Here is an 18,228-nt window from a genome sequence, read left to right on the forward strand (position 1 = left end):
AGATTCACATGAGTGGTCTTTCTCCAAAACAAGAGTGAATTGGCGGATGCACTCAACAAGTTTGCCAATGCAAGAAAGCCCAAAATAAGTTTCATGTGAATATTATGACTGACAATAGGAAATATGTTCAATGGAAAATATATATCCGTATGATCTTCACCTCTAGCAATACATGGGTTGCCTAGTCTATTCTAGAATGGATAGAACGACTGATAATTTGAACACAGGGAGTGCAAGATTTGTTGATGTAAATCAATATCCAATTATAGGAAGTCCGGACTTCATAATTACTTACATGAGCCATATTATGATTTAACATTACAACTTGCCCGCCTCAGATAATTAATACAACATGCATCATTTCAATGGACAGAACTCGACGATAGACGCAGTGAATGGAGTGATGAGTAAAACTAAAACACATTTACAATGAAATTTACGTATAAGCATAATATTCCATTACAAGTTCATAGAGTTGAACTATTTACCACTTATTAGTATCTCTTGGTCCATATGGTTGTCAATGGATTCCGCCATGGGTCTTGTAATAAGCTAACAGACCGAGAATTATTATGTAAGGCCAAAGAGCCCATACGGAGAGGACTAGGATCACAGCTGCAACGCGTAGCCATGCGCGGGCACCAAGCCTTTTAAGTAGCAGCAACTGCACCACTGCTAGTGTGCATGCGAGCCAAGCGACATCAAGGGAGGAGAACGACATACCCAACCATGTGAGAACAGAAATCGCGCGAGCAACCGGAGCTAGTGCCGCGTACGTGCCAAACGCAAATGCTGCAGCCAGGCTTCGGGCAGAGCCATGGAGGAAGAAGATGGAGAGGCCGAATGTAGCCATGCGTGTGCGGATGTCGACATTGGTAACCCCGGCGTATGCGAGGCTGATGGTGGCCAAGGCCGAGCAAAGCAGGGCCAGGTTGTTGGCCACGACAAACCCCTGGAAGGAGTAGGTCTTGGCGAGCACCGGCGTGCCCGGAGAACTACCAGATTTAGTATCATCGCCGGCTCGGTACCCACCGGGGATGGCAAAGGCCGCCGCGAATGAAATCGTCACCAGTAGCGCTGATATGATGCCAACGGTCGGTATAGAATCAGAGATCATCTTTGCTTCCTTCTCCTCGTCTAGATGAGGAAAGCCATTGTGGTGATCTCCATATTCAGCACCGGCAGCCTCTAGCAGAGACCACATCATAAGTCGTGGATCCTGCATCAAATTAAAGAAAAATGCATTATTAGTCCACTGCTAAAATTTGGCTTCACAAATTTTGTATCCATCACTTTGTTGTTGACTCCAAAATGTTGGCAATAATGCAAGCAAATTTGGTGAGGCAACTTTGGCGAGGCAAATGTTTAGCAATAATGCATACAAATTCGGTGACAATCTTACTATTATTAATTGGAGGCTCCACATTAATCCTCACAAGAGACACACTAGAAAAAAATAGAAATTCTCATAAAAAACAAACATCCGATCATCGATCCCATGAAGGCCTGTTTGGATCTTTAGAACTAATAATTACTCACTCCATCCCAAAATACTATTCGTTTTAGCATTTTGGATACATTACTTTTACTATGTATCTAGGCATAAGTATATATCTAGGTGTATATCAAAAGCTATGTATCTAGAAAATTTGTATCTATATTATTCAACTATGTTATTTTAAAAAATTAATTCAATGTAACCACTTAAATTTGCATATAATATACATATATCTATCATTATTAAAAAGAACCCAAAGCAAACCCTCTAAATCTGTATCAAAATTATCTACATCTATCGTTATAAAAAATATCACATTGAACAACAATATATATATTTTCTAAATTACCTATTTTCATGTATGGAATAAGCGATGAGGATACTAATTTCCATGTTAAACACATGAGCGAAACTAAGGATTCAATTAAATATATACAAAGATGTGGTGCAAGGTGAAAAAAATTGAAATATGGTTAAAAAAATTGTGTTGAGTAATTGCTAACTAAAATCTATCACAATGGATAAAGATAAGTATATATATCTATCTAAGTACTATGTTAGAATATTTAGCAAATGAGAGGGGGAGCTAGTTAAGCATATTCAATTATTAGCTATGAGGAACAATTTTTTTCTTGAGTTTATACTAGTGCAGAGGCATGCATGGCTGTTGTCTACTACTCACTACTCTGTCCCAATTTATAGATTGTTTCGGTTTTTTCAGGTATATAATCTTTACTAGCTTGTAAATAGACATATCGAATATCTATGTGCATACCAAAAAGTATAGAAAAGCCAAAGAAACCTGTAATTTGGGACGGAAGGAATACTAGTAGTATTTAACAAAAGGATTGGTAGACTCCATATGCACGTACCAACCAAAAATTAAAACCAACGGGCTTCTCCAGAATATCCAGCGCAGTTCTACCCATGTTATCTCGAAAGTTCAGCTGAATCCCCTTGTTCCAGAGTAAGTAGTAGAAAATCTCCACACTCCTTGTCTTGACAGCAAGGTGTAGCCCGGTGTTGCCGTAGCCGTCACGCATGTTCATGATCGTCTCAAACCTCTCCGCCCCGTGACGCCGGTGCCCTCGGAAGTAGCGGTAGGCGTTCAGAACCAGGGTGGAGTTCCTGCTGGCGACGGCGACGTGGAGGAAGGTTCTGCCCCTGGCGTCTTGTGCCTCGGCGCAGCCGGGGCACTCGTCCAGGAAGACGCGCACGACGTCGCCCTTGTTCTCCATGGCCGCCACATGTATGGGGAGCAAGCCCTCGTTGTCGTACTGGTACGCGGAAGATTTGTCGGCCTCTAGCAACGCCATGACCGTTCCAGGAACTCCACGAGAGGCGGCGGAGTGCAGAGGCGTGCTCCCATGGGCTCGGTCCCCTTGTTTGATGAGTTCATGCTTTCCCCATTGCATCAGCATATCTGTCGTACCTACATATACAGTTGACATACAGATAATGCTCCAGCTTACTTAGACCCTCTACTCTTAGATGTCCAATAGAAAATAAGCCAAAAAAAAACCTTATGAAATCCAAATGAGTTAGATTCTAGTGTATGTGGATTACAATAATCCAACCATCTAGGTTATTGTAATCCTATTGTCTACACCAACTCTGCTTAGCTTTTTGGAGATTTGATTATGTTTAGATCTCATAGGGATTATAGAAATCGGCTAAAAGATAAATTATCATGAGATCCAGACATCCCAGATTTTGTATGGATTATAATTAATAATCCAACCACCTAGATTATAATGTCCAATGCATCCCCAAATTATAAATCCTTCAATCTTTGTCCAAAATCAAACTTCTTTAACTTTGACCAAGTTTAAAAAAGTGTATAAATATCTACAATATCAAAACTATATATTTTCATTAGATACATCATGACCATATGTTGTATTAGTTGTGTATTTATTTAATGTTGTCAATGCATTTTCTATAAATGTATCAAAATTGGATAAGATTGAGTTAGGACAAAGCTAAATCGACTTATAATTGAAAGAATGGAGTAATATAATTGAAAGAACAGAGTAATATATTTGAAAGAACGGAGTAATTCGCTATCTTCTTCCACCCTATACTATTTTGAGATTATATATAGATACAATACAACTAACCCTTCGTCCACCTTATAAATCTAGGGACCCAAACAGCCTATTTATAGTTACTATATAGATTTTCATAATTGTATATGATATCCAAACATGCCCATAGTTGTGCAAAAGACACTACCAACATTACAATCAGCGTATAATCCTCTGATCCAAACATTCTTGATATATAATAATTTACTATCTAAATTATTATCCATATTCTGATGCTTTTTTAAGAGATCCAAATAGTGCCATAATGTCTCGATGTACTGCTAGTAAATACTTCCTTGCCATCATCTCGCAATGTTAATTATTAGTTCATCTGGTTTCATCATATGTCCTATGAAATAAAGGCATTGTTTGGATCTCCTTGTAGCTAGTAATAATGGGCTAAAAATCACTGAGTCTATGAGATCCAAGCATCCAAGAGAATTGGGTGATTATAAATACAACCGCCCAGAATATTGTGACATCATTATATCTCTCTCTATTCTACTCTGTTTCAAATTATAAGTTATTCTAGGTTTCCTGATACAAAGTTTTGCTATAAATTTAGACATATATTATATCTAGATACACAGAAAAAGCGATCTATCTAGAAAAGCCGGAAAGACTTATATGTAATTTGAAATAAACCTAGTCATGGGCCACCCCAACCCAATCCGTTCGAAAAACACCCGACCCGACCATGTGACGGGTTGAGCATAGACCAAAAGACTTCAAGCCGATGGTCGGCTCGGGCGAGGCACATGCCAAAATGTTTTACCCGAAACCCAAAAAAAAAACACGTACCGGCTGACCCGACCCAGCAACCGAGCCCGACCTGAACTGTCCTATTGTGATGGGTAAGGCACGGGCCAAAAAATCCAACCCTATGGTCGGCTCAGGCTGGGCTCGGGCCAAAATTTTTGACCCAGAAAACCGAAAGAACCGGACCCAAACCTAACCCAACCCAATAAGTGATGTCTAATTTGAAGCCGAGGTAGTACTATTTTAAGATTATAGCCGGTACAATGCAAGTACAATCTTCACTCCAATCACCCTATATATAATCTAGGGTCCACATTTTTTAACCATTTATAGCCATTATCCAAATTCTTATAATAAGCTATTTTGAAATGTAATAAACAGGGCCTGAATACAGTGGTCGTGCTAGCTAGTTAAACTTACACTACAAGAAATGTGGTGATCTATGACGAAAATTTTATGACATTTTAATAGAGCGTCACAATTGCGCACAATCTATGACGAATTTGAAGGTATGGACCCTAGGCCCAGAACTTTATGACGTTTTATTGAATTCGTCATAATTGAGCCCACAAAATATGACGTTTTATTGAATTCGTCATAACTGAGCCCACAAAACATGACGTTTTAACATTAATGTCATAAAAATCGTCATAGCTATTTTAACTATATGTTTTGATATTTTCATTTTTAATTCAAGTTTTTTCTTCTCTTATTTGATGCTTACGTGGCAGCCTAGTCAGAGCACACGTGGTCTGCTGAGCGGGGCCCACTTGCAAGCCAGGCCTTCCAAATAAAACAAGCTTACCAGTTACCACTGCACTGCTCCTTCGTTTGTCATGACTCTGGATATTATTTATTTTATACTAAAGTATCAGCTGTTTTAATTCGGAGAAAAAAAGCACAAGGAGAGTAACTGGGATTCGAACCCAGGTCACGGGGATAAATACTCAGCGCCCAACCACTACGCTGGTAATTCAGTTGTCGGGCTGCCCACTGGGTCATCAAGTGTGGTGGTCTACGAAAATAGAAGGTAGAGCAAGTTCAAAATGGGAAGAGAGCAAACCCATTCGGCCACAGAAAATTGAAAAGAAAAATTGGAGGGGGGAGGATTCATAAAAATGTGAAAAATTGCGGCAAAGACAGGGTTCGAACCTACACATCACGTGGCTGAGTAATAAAACTAAAAATAGCTGAAAAATTGAAAAAGAAAACTGCCAAAACTTAAACTCGAACAGAGACCTTCACGGACGGAAACATTGAAGCCTTACCACTGGACTGGTAGCGCACAAGTGGTTGACTAGCGCATTATTTGTTTTAGTACACATTAAATAGTCATTGTATTTCTGGAAAATAAATACAAAACCTGTGCTCCAAGGGAATCGAACTTGCGACCTAGCTGAGGAAAAGATGGGGCATTACCACTGCACTACGTTCTCCTTCGGTGATGGCATAATTTTTGCCCACTATTTTCAAGTTTTATTTTCCCTCCCGTTCAAAAACATACACTTAAAAAAAGAGCACAAGGCAGGAATCGAACTCACCACCTCACAGCTGAGAGGACGCAAGCAATACCAGTTGAGCTAGTAGTATGATGGTGTTGAAATGAACATGCCATCTTATATATATGAAACGACATCTCGTGACCACGTGGCAGCACCCAGTTGGTTGACTGCTTCGCCACGGATCAAAGCCCCGAGCGGGCGTGATGACTCTAGCGCGTTGAGCCACGTGGCGCGCAAAGCTTGCTGCCCGCACCTTCTTTTTTCTTTTTAATCTGTAATTATAATTTGTAATTGGTTCTTCTTGATCATACAAACTTCAAATTTGGAGATTTTTTTTTCTGAATTTTTATAAAATCACGATATTTCATGTAATATCATATGTTTTCATACTAGTTCCTAGTTTCTTCCTGTTTTCAAAATGCCTTATTTTCTTGCACCGAAAGAGAATTGATAAACCAAAGTTTTCTATAACAATTGGTTATCTAACTTCATATTCTCTAATGGTATGATAAGCATAAGGTTCTATCCAAGTTTGAGTTCCATATGAGTTCGAAAATGTAATGTTGTACTTAACTCTAGAAGTTTGACTTGAGAGTTACTAGAAACTATGTAAGGCATGTATCTATTGTGAACAATATATGCTCCAACTATACCAAAATACTTTAAATTTAATTTAAGGTAGTTTATGAACCAAAATTATGTTACCACTTCAATTTTTAGAATTTTTTTATCAAATTTGAAGATACTATTGTAGTTATATATGGTAATTTGAAGATAGAGTTTGAATAGTCTATAGAAGACAATGTAATTTTTTTTGTCGTATCTTCAAGACATGGCGTGCAGTGGAACATAAGAGGCTACAAAATATTTTCTTGAAAGTTTTTCGAAACTGTTTGGAGGTACATATATTTCTACTTGGGATTATTTTCCAAGATGTAGAAATTCAATTAAATGATATAAAATACAAAATCTACTAATAAATTCTTCAAACTCCTACCAGGTAGAACGGAGGCACTTAAAAATACTTTTTATTAAATTTTTAATTATTATTTGAGATACATGTAGATCAAATTGTAATTACTTTTAGTAAACTCACAAAAATTCATTTAAAATATTAAAAATAGTAAATGAGTTAGAAAATTAGTGAAACTTCTACGAGACAACTTATATGCAGTCTAATACATATGAAAAATGTATTTGTACATATAAAATCATTATTGATATATGTCACTTAACCAAGATTCTTTAATTTAATGGAAATAAAAATAAATACCTAAATGGGCCAAGAATTCTGAAACTGGGCCATTTTTGCAGGTAAGGACCCTAGCCTAAGTTTTTCTGTCCATTCATCCCTGATCCAACGGTCTAGATCGTTTTCTCATCATGTATAAAACCACATACATCCACCAGAAACCCTAGCGGACCACGGTCATCTCCTTCCCAGCCCCCACGCCCCCTTCAGATCCACGCGCCTCTGCCTCTCCACCGAAGCCTACTCAGATCTGCTGCAGGAGGCGAGAGGCCAGTGAGCGGCGGCCGAGCGCTAGCCGCTAGGCGGGCCCCGGCCCGCGCGCGCCGCGCCAGGGATACGCGTTGGGCGGTGGCTCCCCCTCCGCGACCGGCGGCCGCAGCTCGGCGCCAGCTCGCGGCTCAACCTCCACGAGGCGCCAACGGATGGGCAGGCAGCGGCCTGCCGGCGCAGCTCGGCCCCGGCGTGCGGCTCCGCCTCTGCGAGGCGTAGGCAGAAGGGTAAGCAGCAGCTGCCGGCGCATCTAATTAGACGCTGTTGCCGCTGCCGGCGGCGGCATCCACATCCAGCACGCCCGCAACGCTCCGTCACCATGGCTGGCGTGCACATCACGCACGTCCGCGAATACATTGTATATTGCTGAAGAGGATGTCAATCACTTCCATTCTGTATGTGAATAGCTCCTCCACTTGTTTAGAACATATTTTTGAAACTGGACTCAATGATCTCTGTTGCTTTGTAGGATGGGTATGCTCTTTTTGAAACAGGAGTAGACCAGGAACTTTGCATTTACAAAATAAAACAGGGAGAAGTCAAGGATAGCTTTATCGATCAGACAATTGGAGGAAGATCCTTTATTGGAGACATTGGACAAAGTTATTCCTTTGGTTAGTAGAAACAAAGGTGTGCCTGTCCTCCCCAATTTTCTAACTATATATGAAGTATTATAGCAAATCAACAGTACTAGCAAACAACCTGAAATATCCGTCACTGTCACTACACTCTGCTAAACTTTTTATCATCTCTGTTGGATACTACACCAACCAAAATCTGTAAATATTTGTAGCACAGCAATGAGTAGTTTAGCCGTCCTTTGTGCATCCTCTACACAAGCATGTCGTTAAGCGGTGGTTCTATGTATTTGCTGGGTCTGCCTTTTGATGTCACTGCTTGGACTTGTCTGACTCTGAACTCTTAGGCGGTTTTATGTATATGATGAGTATAGCAAAGTTTTATGTCAGCACTAACTTGTTCAGCAACTTCTGTATCTTCGTAGTACCTCCTGATTCTAGTTATGGCTTGATATTCTTTTCTTTGCACCTAGTACCTCCTGATTCTAGTTATGGCTTGATATTCTTTTCTTTGCACCGCTGATGCTACTGCTCCGATGCAGATTTATTCAGTACGGTTTTGTAGGAGTGTTTAGGATTCCGTCACAAAGTTAACTAAATCATGTATTCATGTGGTTTGGACCAGACCCCCTATCAAAATCGGTCCTTATTTATGGAACAATTTGCTGATTTAGGTGCACTGAACTGTGAACAAAATGCTCATCCAATGTTGACTACTTTACTTGACTGCGTATATCCTTCCAGTGGTGCTGAGGTCTGAGAGTGACCTGAGGCGTGTGTCATGATGACCACTTTAGCTCACTTGATTGATAACTAAAATGAGTTTATTGCAGGGTGCTGCTGATGATAACTTCTTTGCAAGCGTTCAGTCTATTGCAGTGTGCATCTGGTATGCTTCGATTCTTCTTGCCTTTCATTATTATTATATGCATGTTAGCATGTATGCTTCAAATAAAAATGTTTGTCTTCAATTTACTTTGAAGAGACATGTATGTCTATAACTACCATCTTTCTTTTGAGCAGCCAATCATTTTTATTCCTTACAATTTTCTAAAGTTAACTATGCATTGACATTAATTTCTGCAGGTGATTTAAAAGGTTAAAGAACTGGCAGTTAGAATAGAAGAGAAGCCTCACAGAGAAGAAATCATTGCTAGCCAAATGTGCTGCCACAACACTCATCAAAACTGATGTGGTGATGAAAAAGAGTTCTTTGCTTCCTTAATTGCTGTTGCTGGTTCATACTCCTGATGAAACCTATCTTCTATTGTTTCTGCTCTATTTTGTTTGTCTTTTTTCCTGTAATGTTAGGCTGCTAGTTTTGATACATGGAAAAAAACTTTATGTGATCCATTATTCTGATGTCATGATGTTGGGGTGCAAACATTATTGATATGACATTATAATTTTGGATGTAATTGCTTATTGTGACTTTTGTGCTGGAACTTTTGTTTTGTTAAATGGGCTGTGTATAAAGCTGATTCTGGTTAGCTAATAATAATTGTTGGGCTGAAATCAGGCCCACTTTGAATTTGGGCCCATTCAATTCATGGGCTGTGTTGCTGATGTCAGCAGCCACGTCACCTGCCACGTCACTTGCCATGTCAGCCTCTTTCCATGTCAGCAGCCACATCATCACCATGTCAGCAGCCACATCATCCTCCATGTCATCAATGTGTGATATGGCAGTAGAATCTGTGACGAAAATTATACTGTTCGTGACGTTAATTTTCGTCATAGAAAACGGGCTTGGGTTGGGCTTCAGGGGCCCGAAGACATTCCATGACGGTTTTAAAACATCATGGATCAAGCAATTTATGACGAAAATTTAAGGAACGTCACGAGGTGTGATCTGTGACGCTCAATACATGACGTTATTTGAGATCGTCATAGATACTGTTTTATGACGGTTTTTCAGTGATCTGTGACGAAATTCAATCGTCATGGATCACCGGATTTTTTGTAGTGTTACGTGTGTTGTTGTGGAGAACCGCAGCATGCCAGACGTTTTGTCCATCCGGTCCGCAGTAGGAGAGCCCCTGGTCCTTGCTATGCAGCAGCTCTGCAATAACGTCATGTCCCAGTGAGACGGCCAGGTACAAGGGCGAGGCGCCATCCACCTCCGGCAGCCGAGCGAGCTGCGGATCCGCCGACATCAACCTCTCGACCATCTCCCTGTCGGCCAGCCGAACGGCCTCGTGCAGCGCCGTCTCCCTCTGCCTGTTCTGCTTCCTCAGCGCCGCCTTCACCCTCTCGTCGCCGGCCTCGGCTCTCGCGAGACGGATGAGCTTGGAGACCATCTCGATCCTCCCAGCTCTGGCGGCGCAATGCAGGGGCGTGTCTCCCTCGCTGTTCCCGGCGTCCAGGAGGTGCCTGGCCTTGCTGTGGATCACGCTCGCGCCCTCCAGGAACTGGTCACCGTCCCCGCCGGACGCGACCACGTGGAGGATGGAGTCCAGGCCGGAGGTGACTGCCTCCGCGTGCCGCACGGGGTTGCCGCCGCCGTCCCCGTCCTGGATGTCGATGGCCGTCCATGCGACCACCGGCTCGTCGAGAAGAATGCTCAGTCGCACCGGGTCGCCCTCCCGAGCTGCCATCAGGAGCTCAGGGTGCTTCGGCACCACCGGCGCTGGTTTCTTCTCCGGCTGGTCCGCCATTATTGTTGCCATATCGCGCGCTAGCTCGTTCGCCGACGATGTCGCGCACGGTGAGGTTCTCTCCATCGTCTATGCACGCGCGCATGTGTTTAAATAATTAGTGAACATACTACAGTTATTTGGCAGCCATAAGCCCACAAAAAGCATCGCCGCCGTCACACGCAGGAAGCGTCTTTAAATATCCTTTACTTCGGTACGGTGCAGCTAGCGTTCCCTTGCGGTCATGCATATATGCATGGGGCTTCTGGTTAGGAATCATGAATCTTGTAACTTTGTTGGAGCTTATTCACTCCTCCTTTTGTTCTATTCTTGTTCCTATTGCCACGGGGCTAGCTTTTCCTCCCCATACATCCCATATATCAAATACCCATATTACCAAATGTGGGAAAGCATCAGTCCCAACCGCACATCTTTCCACCGCTCCTTCCATCACTTCATATCTCAGATGATAAAGACACGGCAGGGTGCCCAGGACTTGGATGTCGCCCCCTTGCTCATACGTCACATGTACATCCAGGTAGGAGAGGGCAGGAAGAAATGCAGCCCTAATTAATCAATGTGGGCATCACCTTGGCTATAGCAATGCTAAGCCGACGAAGGTTGCCTAGAGGCTCTGCCATTGAGCCATCGAGATTAACCCCATTAAAACGAACACGAATATCAAGACATTCAACTTTGGTAAGTTTGCCTAGGGATTCTAACAGAGCTTCACTACACGCCGTCCGTTCATCATCATCAACCTCTTGTGTAGATAATTTGAGTACCCTTAGTTCGGTCAGATGGCCCAGCTCTTCAGCAATACGTCCAGACGTTATAACTACCTTCGCTAGCCCATCTGCTGGCAGCCTTGTGCCATCATAATTCCAAGAACCATGCACGTAGGTACCTCAATTGTTCTAGACCTATAATAATGCTCGATGACAGTTCTTTTACTCTAGTTATTCCAGATAAATCCAGTGTCTGGAGAAACGGCAGCTTTCCTATATATATATCTACGGGGAGCTGATCAGAAGGATCATACCGCCCACCAATACTAGTTACACCTAGGTACCGCAGGTGAGATAAACTCCCAACAAACCCCAGGCTTGCAAGGTCCTTGAGTACGCAGCTTCGTAGATCCAATACACGTAGCAGAATATACCGTGAAATGGAGGTTCACGTGTCGGATCAATTACCGCATCATCAGGTGTGAAGATGGTAAGGGATCTCAGTTTTGGCATCTTTGTGGTAGCCCAAGTAGTACTATTATTGTTTTGTAGAGATAACCACCGAACCTTGCTTTCCATCCCATCACCTGCTAATATAGTGGTGATGAAACATTCTTCTGCTGACAAGGAAATAATGAGATCAAGCACTATATCATGCACACGACAAGCATGAGGTGTACCGTCCAAATCATCCATGTCCGCGGGTTGGATCAGGCATCTATTTAGAAGCTCATTGAAGTAACTCTCCCCAATCTCAAGGAAACTTTGGTCTCCGCGTGCTTGTTGGACAAAACCTTCAGCTACCCACCTCCATATCAACCGATCCTTTTTAATCTCATAGTCTTCTGGAAATACGCTTAGGTACAATAAACATGTCTTCAGATGAGGAGGCAGATCATAATAGCTGAGCAACAGTATCTTCCTAATGTCATCCATACCAGGATTCCTTCCAAGTCCATAACCAATTGAGCTACACACATCATTCCACACTCTTATATCCTCTGATTTATTAGCTAGCAAGCTGGATGTGGTGATGATAGCTAATGGGACACCTCCACATTTCTTCAGAATATTTTTAGATACTTCAGAATATTGCCTAGGACATTTATCTTTTGATCCAAATATTCTTCCATAGAATAATATTTCAGAGCTCTCATCAGAAAGTGGTTTGAGCCTATAGCAACCCACCGGTCAGACCAGTCGGGCCCTGCCAGACAGGCTAACGCACCAGACCAGTTAGATCGGTTGATGCCAATTTTGGCTGTCAACATATGCCCCCCTATTTTTTTGGTAAAGCTTGCTTGCTAAAAAACATTCTTCTGAACCAAAATTGTCGGGCGATGATTAACATTATGTCGACCATTATTTGTGCTAAGGGCTGTAAACAACTATAGGCCATAACATGTTCTATTCAAGTTGATGTTGAAACAACTTGTTTCGGCCACCACACCTTCTTCATATTATTTTACTTTTCTGGCGCAGCCTCCACTTGTTGCACCATTAGCTCCTTTTTGCGCAAATGTTGCAGCCTTCGCTTCTGAGTATGAGACAAGCCTGAAGGACACCGCCTTGGCTGTAAATACTTTGAATATTGCTTTGCGCTCTTCTCATCCGCTTTGCTGCAATCAATATCTTTTTTGAACATATTATTGCTAGCAACAATCGACCTTTGTAATGAAGTATAATTTGGACATATAGAAGGATATTGAATATAATATGACTGCATATGTATCCTACTATAATCAATAGGCGTATAGAAGTAAGAATACCAGTAATACCATGGAGCAATCGGTCCATTAAATGAAGCATAATTACCTTGACCCGATCGTTGTTTCGACGATGGCTCCGTATCCTTGACTTTGCTTAATTGCCCCTTCTGTCCCTGAGCGATTCCCTCCTCATATTTGACCAAGAGTTTCTTAAAACTCGGCCTTGTCTTGCTTTTGGAGGAATTCCCAGAATTACTGGGCGTTCCAGTCAGACCGGTCCTAGAACCGGTCAGACCGATCAAACCGGTCAGACCGCCATTGGGGCCGGTCAGACCAGTCGACTTGCAGTCGGTCTTTGTCTTCTTGTCTTGCCCCCCCTGAGTGTTGAAGTTCTGGTTGCGGCTTGAGGGGTTAGCTTATTTTCAGACCTTTCATCACCAACGATCACATTTTTCTCCTTTGTCGATTCGGCTTGACTCGGCTGAACTAGCACTTTAGGATTCTTCAATTCCAACATATGCACTGGAAAGGGGTTTTGATCAACCTGCATGTTAGGAATAACCAATCGTCCTTCATTAATGGCCGATTGAATCTGCCTACGTAAAACATTGCAATCATTGGTAGCATGGGAGAAAGTATTGTGAAATTTACAATAAGCTCGCTAATTCAACTCTTCAAGCGGCAGTATAGTATGTGACATCTTGATGTATCCAATCCTATATAACTCATCAAAAATTCTTTCACACTTAGATACATCAAAAGTAAATTTTTCTTCTTGCCGATTTTTGTGAATCGGCTTAAGAACAGAACAAGTTAAAGGTTTGGCTTGAGATGGCCAAACAAACTCAGCAGCATATACATCTTTAGACTTATCATCCAAATAATCCAAATTGCAATCCAAAGCATGCACACTAGAACGATGATGTCTATGAATTTCTTGAGACTCTTTGCTTCGGCTTTCTATAGCCAAAGCTCTCTGATGCACCTAAGTAACAGTAAAGAAATCATAGCCCTATAATATTTCCTTGATATGAGAGTGCAAACCATTAAATCATAGCCCTATAATTTCTTGAGAGTTGTACTGGTAAGGGGAAATGCATTCAGTGGGAGTTTCTGCTTTGATTAGCTCCTGGTTTTCCCTCTGCTCACTACAAGAAATATGAGTATCCGTGACGAAAATCTAAATGACGAAAAATGAAAATGTCATAGAATAGCTGCCATTCTGTGACGATTTAAGCAATATCGTCACTAATCTAAGGTAGACGAGTACCTTAATGACGAACATGAATTTTCGTCACAAAAGATGCAACAATCAATGACGATATGACAAATTTGTCATCAAATATCAAATAGTTAGTGACGTTTTTGTTTCATGATAAATGTAGGTTCGTCACTAAATACCAAACATCATAAACTTATTCTTCATTTAGCCTTCTAGGGAGAGTACACCTTTGAAGTCCTAGTCTTCCCTCTCAATATGATTAAGAGCTAACATTACTTCTTCACACTAAAATATAACAAAACCTTATTTCATATGTTTGCTTACATAAAAAAGACTATTAATAGTTTTACTCAATAATACTGTTTTCAAAAGGACACACTTCTTTCATATGTGTGTGAGCAACGACGAGCAATAGCGGCTACTCTAGGATGGTAGGGATGGTTACGGTGCATGCATCTTTTTTAAGGTCCCAAAAAAGTTTTAAAAATGAAACGAAAGAGGTAATCCCATTTAGTGTTAACTGACAGCGTACATTCATAGTTATCATATTGACTAGCAAGCTACATTGATACAAGGGCCCTGTTCGGAGAAATAGCCAAGAGTTATTTTGAGGGCTAAAGTTTAAATCAAGAAAATAGCCCTTAAATGAAATAGCCCTCCTGTTTGGCTCCCTTTTGGCTATTCAGGGTGGGGGGGGGGGCTAAAAAATAACTCATAGATCCAAACAGACCAAGGTGATTATTAGTTCAATTTTTTTGTTAGTATTTTTCACTAGGTCTATTTGATAGAATCATTTAATTTGTTAGTAGTTCAATATTTTTGTGATACAAGGTGATTATTAGTTCAAATATTTTTTAATAGCAAAATTCTTAGGCAAAATATGAGTCCATATTATTTTCAAATAAAAAAGCCAGACATACTACATTCGGCACCTAAAATTTTGGCGGCCAAACTTTTATTTTGAAAGTTTTGACGGCCAACCTTCCATCCGTCATAACTGAAAATACCCCCGCTATCTCCTGCGCGCGCGGCCTTCAAAATTTGGAATCCAAGCGCTCCTGTCCACACATTCCCTTCTTATCCCTTCGTCGCTCCCTCGTCTGTTCTCTCTCCCTCCTCAGTACCAAGAACCAAGCACCACACACCACCAGCACCAAGAACCAAGCGCCTGGCCTATTCCCCAAGTTCCATGCCTAGCGCCGCTGCGCCGGCGCACGCAGCGGGGTGATGCCCTCTGCCTGCCTCATCGCTCTGGCCTCCATCACCGCCAGCCTCAGCCTGTTGCGCAGCACAGCATGCGAGCGGACTACGGCGAGGTGCGCACACTGCTTGCTGGGGCCATACGCAGCGGCAAGAATGGGTACACGGCCGGGCTCCCGGAGTACTCGCACGCCATGGCGGATGGCTACGTTGGGCGCAAGGAACGCCGCCGAGCAGGTGCTCAACTTCTCCCAATCCCCCCAATCCATTGCAACTAATTTCGATCTTTAATTTAGATCCAGTTTCTTTCTTGGCTCATGAGTCACGATATGCTCTCTCCCTGTGACAGGATTTGGAGTTCGGGTCATGTCCAATCCAAGCTGCCCTTGACTTTGTCCACGATTCAAGCACCGCCGGCAGCTTATAGGTAACAATCACTCCATTCGCCCCAAATCTCTATTGCTTCTTTCACTGAGATGCCATATGTGCGTGAGATGCCCCAAATCTTAGGAATTCATAGATGCATTTCCTTAATCTCCTCTTTGATGACTGAAAGAAATTTCACATATTAGTTAAAAGGCATCATTAATGTGACATGTCGTGAAGCTAGATGTTCTGTCAAGCCAATTGGCTTCCATTGATTTACTTCAGTTGAAGCTTATCTCATCTGAAAATCAATTTATGTGACTTCTATACAGCTTTTCATGTCCTTAATTAGAGTAGATATCTTTTTTTTCAAAGGAGCGGTGGATTGTGAAACCATGTTACAACTATATTGTGGTTTCTTGTCTTTTCACGTATCTAAACAGGCAACTGATTCATGTTTGTGTGAGCAGGGAAAACCATGCAGAGTGTCGACATTCACATGGTCAACATCAGTGGTCAACCATGTTTGCGTTAGCTGCACACTGGAATCAACTACGGCAAACGATGATTGCGGCCACCATCTTTAGGATCATTTGTTCACACTGTCCTTTTTGTGTATATTTATTTGTATATGGTGGTGAATACTTGTGACCAAGTGCTGGTCTTGTATAAGTAAAAGAATTCTAGGATGATTGTCTAATATATATATTTATTCTTTTGAATGGTTTTCATTTGTCATCTACGTGTATTTGGATAACCTTTTATGACAATGTGGAGATATTTTCGTCACAGAATAGCTATGTATGCAGAGGATTTGTGATGCTTTGGCGATATTGGATGATAAAAAATATCGTCATAGAATGTATAAATTTAGTGATGATAATGTAATCGTCATAAAATACATTACATGATGTTATAGAAATTGTCATAAAGTATGTTTGAAAGACGATAAGTGAATCGTCACAAACTAGTTCCATTCTATGACGATTTTGTGAAGAACGTCACCAATACTATTTTGTGACGGTCGTTCTGTGACGATTCTCATGACGCGGGCTAAATGTCACTATTAAGCTTCTATGACGAAAACCCATATTTTTTGTGACGATAATGGATCATCATGGATAGTCAAATCTCTTGTAGTGGCTTCTGGTATGACTGTGTCGAGCCCTACCTCTGTCTTTGAGGAGTCATGCTTGTGTTTGATCGATTGCGTCGAGCCGTTGCCCTTGTCTTAGGGAATCGATCTCTGCTTGGTCAAGTGACTTGTTCTTGCTTCTTTCGAGCTTTTGTCACTTGTTCGAGTTCTGCTTCTTTTTGTTCTTCACTGTTTTTGTTTCAAACATTGGTTCGTTTGTGGTGTGTTGACAATGCACTCATCAAGGGGGAGATTGAGGAATGAGAGTACTCTATCCTGCTTGTGATGAGTGAATTGTCAACCGTGCGGTGTGATCGTGCGCTTGGTCTTTGGATTGCAGGTACACGGGCGTCGAGTGTCGACGGAGAGTTGCCGTGGAGGAGCTCGGGCCGGGCGGCAGCTGGGACGTCCACTCCTGGATCGAGGGCGCAAGCGGCGACGGAAGACGGGTTTCTTGGTTTGCGCCACAAAACCAAGGAGGCGGACGGCGGTTGAAGACGCCGAGTCGTGGAGGCACGGGCGTCGGTCTCGGGACTGACGGAGGCGACGGGCGTCGACGGCGTTTAGGGCCTCGCTGCGGGCGAGGAGGTGACGGGCATCGGGCGGCATCTAGGGCTGTCAGAAGGCCGAGGTGGTAACGGCGTCTAGGGCCACGGAGTGGAGGCGGGAATCTTCCCGCGCGTGGAGTTTTTGTGGTTTTCTCAAAATCGGCCATCTACCCGGGTTTCGCGGACCCTCCAAAACCGTGAACCGGATCTTCATCCACACGGCGGCATCGTGGAGAAGACTTCGACTCGAAGAAAGGACCTCGACCGTCGGATGAGTCCTTGTATCTTTTTCCAGTTTTGCTCCTACGGGCTTTCTAGTGTCTATTTGTGTCGAGGGGTAGTTTAGATTTTTAGTCTAGAGTTAGTGGGTTAAAAAACCCCTCACTCCTTCACCCTCTCTCGCTCTCCTTTTCAGCTTGGACAGAGCACGCCGCCCACCTCTCTGGCGCCTCCCTCTCTCTGTGTTCTCCCTCTCCTCTCCTCTCTTCTTCTCTAGGATTAGAGGTATGGATAGTTGAGATTTTGTACTGAGATTGTGTGGGAAAGGAGGCCCAATCCTCCTTGTGCCCTCTAGGGTTCTGAATTCATCTCAATCTCGTATGATTTGTGCCTAGTTTTGGACGAATTTCATTTTTCCTTGGTCGATTCTTGAGCACGAGATCGTGATGGTTCTTTGAGCTTTTTGAAGTGATTCTAATCCCTCTTGGCTAGTGCAAAACCCCTAGGAATCACGAGCTC

The 18,228-nt window shown here is 42.4% G+C and overlaps 1 protein-coding gene and 2 long non-coding RNA genes across 5 annotated transcripts; 2 read left to right on the forward strand and 1 right to left on the reverse strand.

The window, feature by feature from the left end:
• Positions 1-280: 280 nt before the first annotated feature.
• LOC120682582 (ankyrin repeat-containing protein NPR4-like) lies at positions 281-10,718 on the reverse strand. The gene is made up of 3 exons (XM_039964545.1): positions 9,919-10,718; positions 2,371-2,930; positions 281-1,219 (listed from the first exon to the last, which is right to left on the reverse strand). The coding sequence occupies exons 1-3, from the start codon at positions 10,667-10,669 to the stop codon at positions 521-523; spliced, it is 2,010 nt and encodes a 669-aa protein (XP_039820479.1). The 5' UTR covers positions 10,670-10,718; the 3' UTR covers positions 281-520.
• Positions 7,260-9,386, forward strand: LOC120682583. Of its 3 annotated transcripts, none has more exons than XR_005678491.1 (4): positions 7,260-7,763; positions 7,838-7,998; positions 8,780-8,835; positions 9,033-9,386. It is a non-coding gene; the product is annotated as an uncharacterized LOC120682583 (long non-coding RNA). The 3 variants fall into 3 exon arrangements; XR_005678492.1 differs by having other exon boundaries at positions 7,260-7,595; XR_005678493.1 differs by having other exon boundaries at positions 7,260-7,595; positions 7,863-7,998.
• A 4,628-nt stretch (positions 10,719-15,346) lies between the features above and the next one.
• LOC120683882 lies at positions 15,347-16,596 on the forward strand. The gene is made up of 3 exons (XR_005678967.1): positions 15,347-15,678; positions 15,791-15,868; positions 16,278-16,596. It is a non-coding gene; the product is annotated as an uncharacterized LOC120683882 (long non-coding RNA).
• The last annotated feature ends 1,632 nt before the right edge of the window (positions 16,597-18,228 follow it).

Source organism: Panicum virgatum, chromosome 7N (genome assembly GCF_016808335.1).
Source record: "Panicum virgatum strain AP13 chromosome 7N, P.virgatum_v5, whole genome shotgun sequence".
NCBI classification, from domain to species: domain Eukaryota; kingdom Viridiplantae; phylum Streptophyta; class Magnoliopsida; order Poales; family Poaceae; genus Panicum; species Panicum virgatum.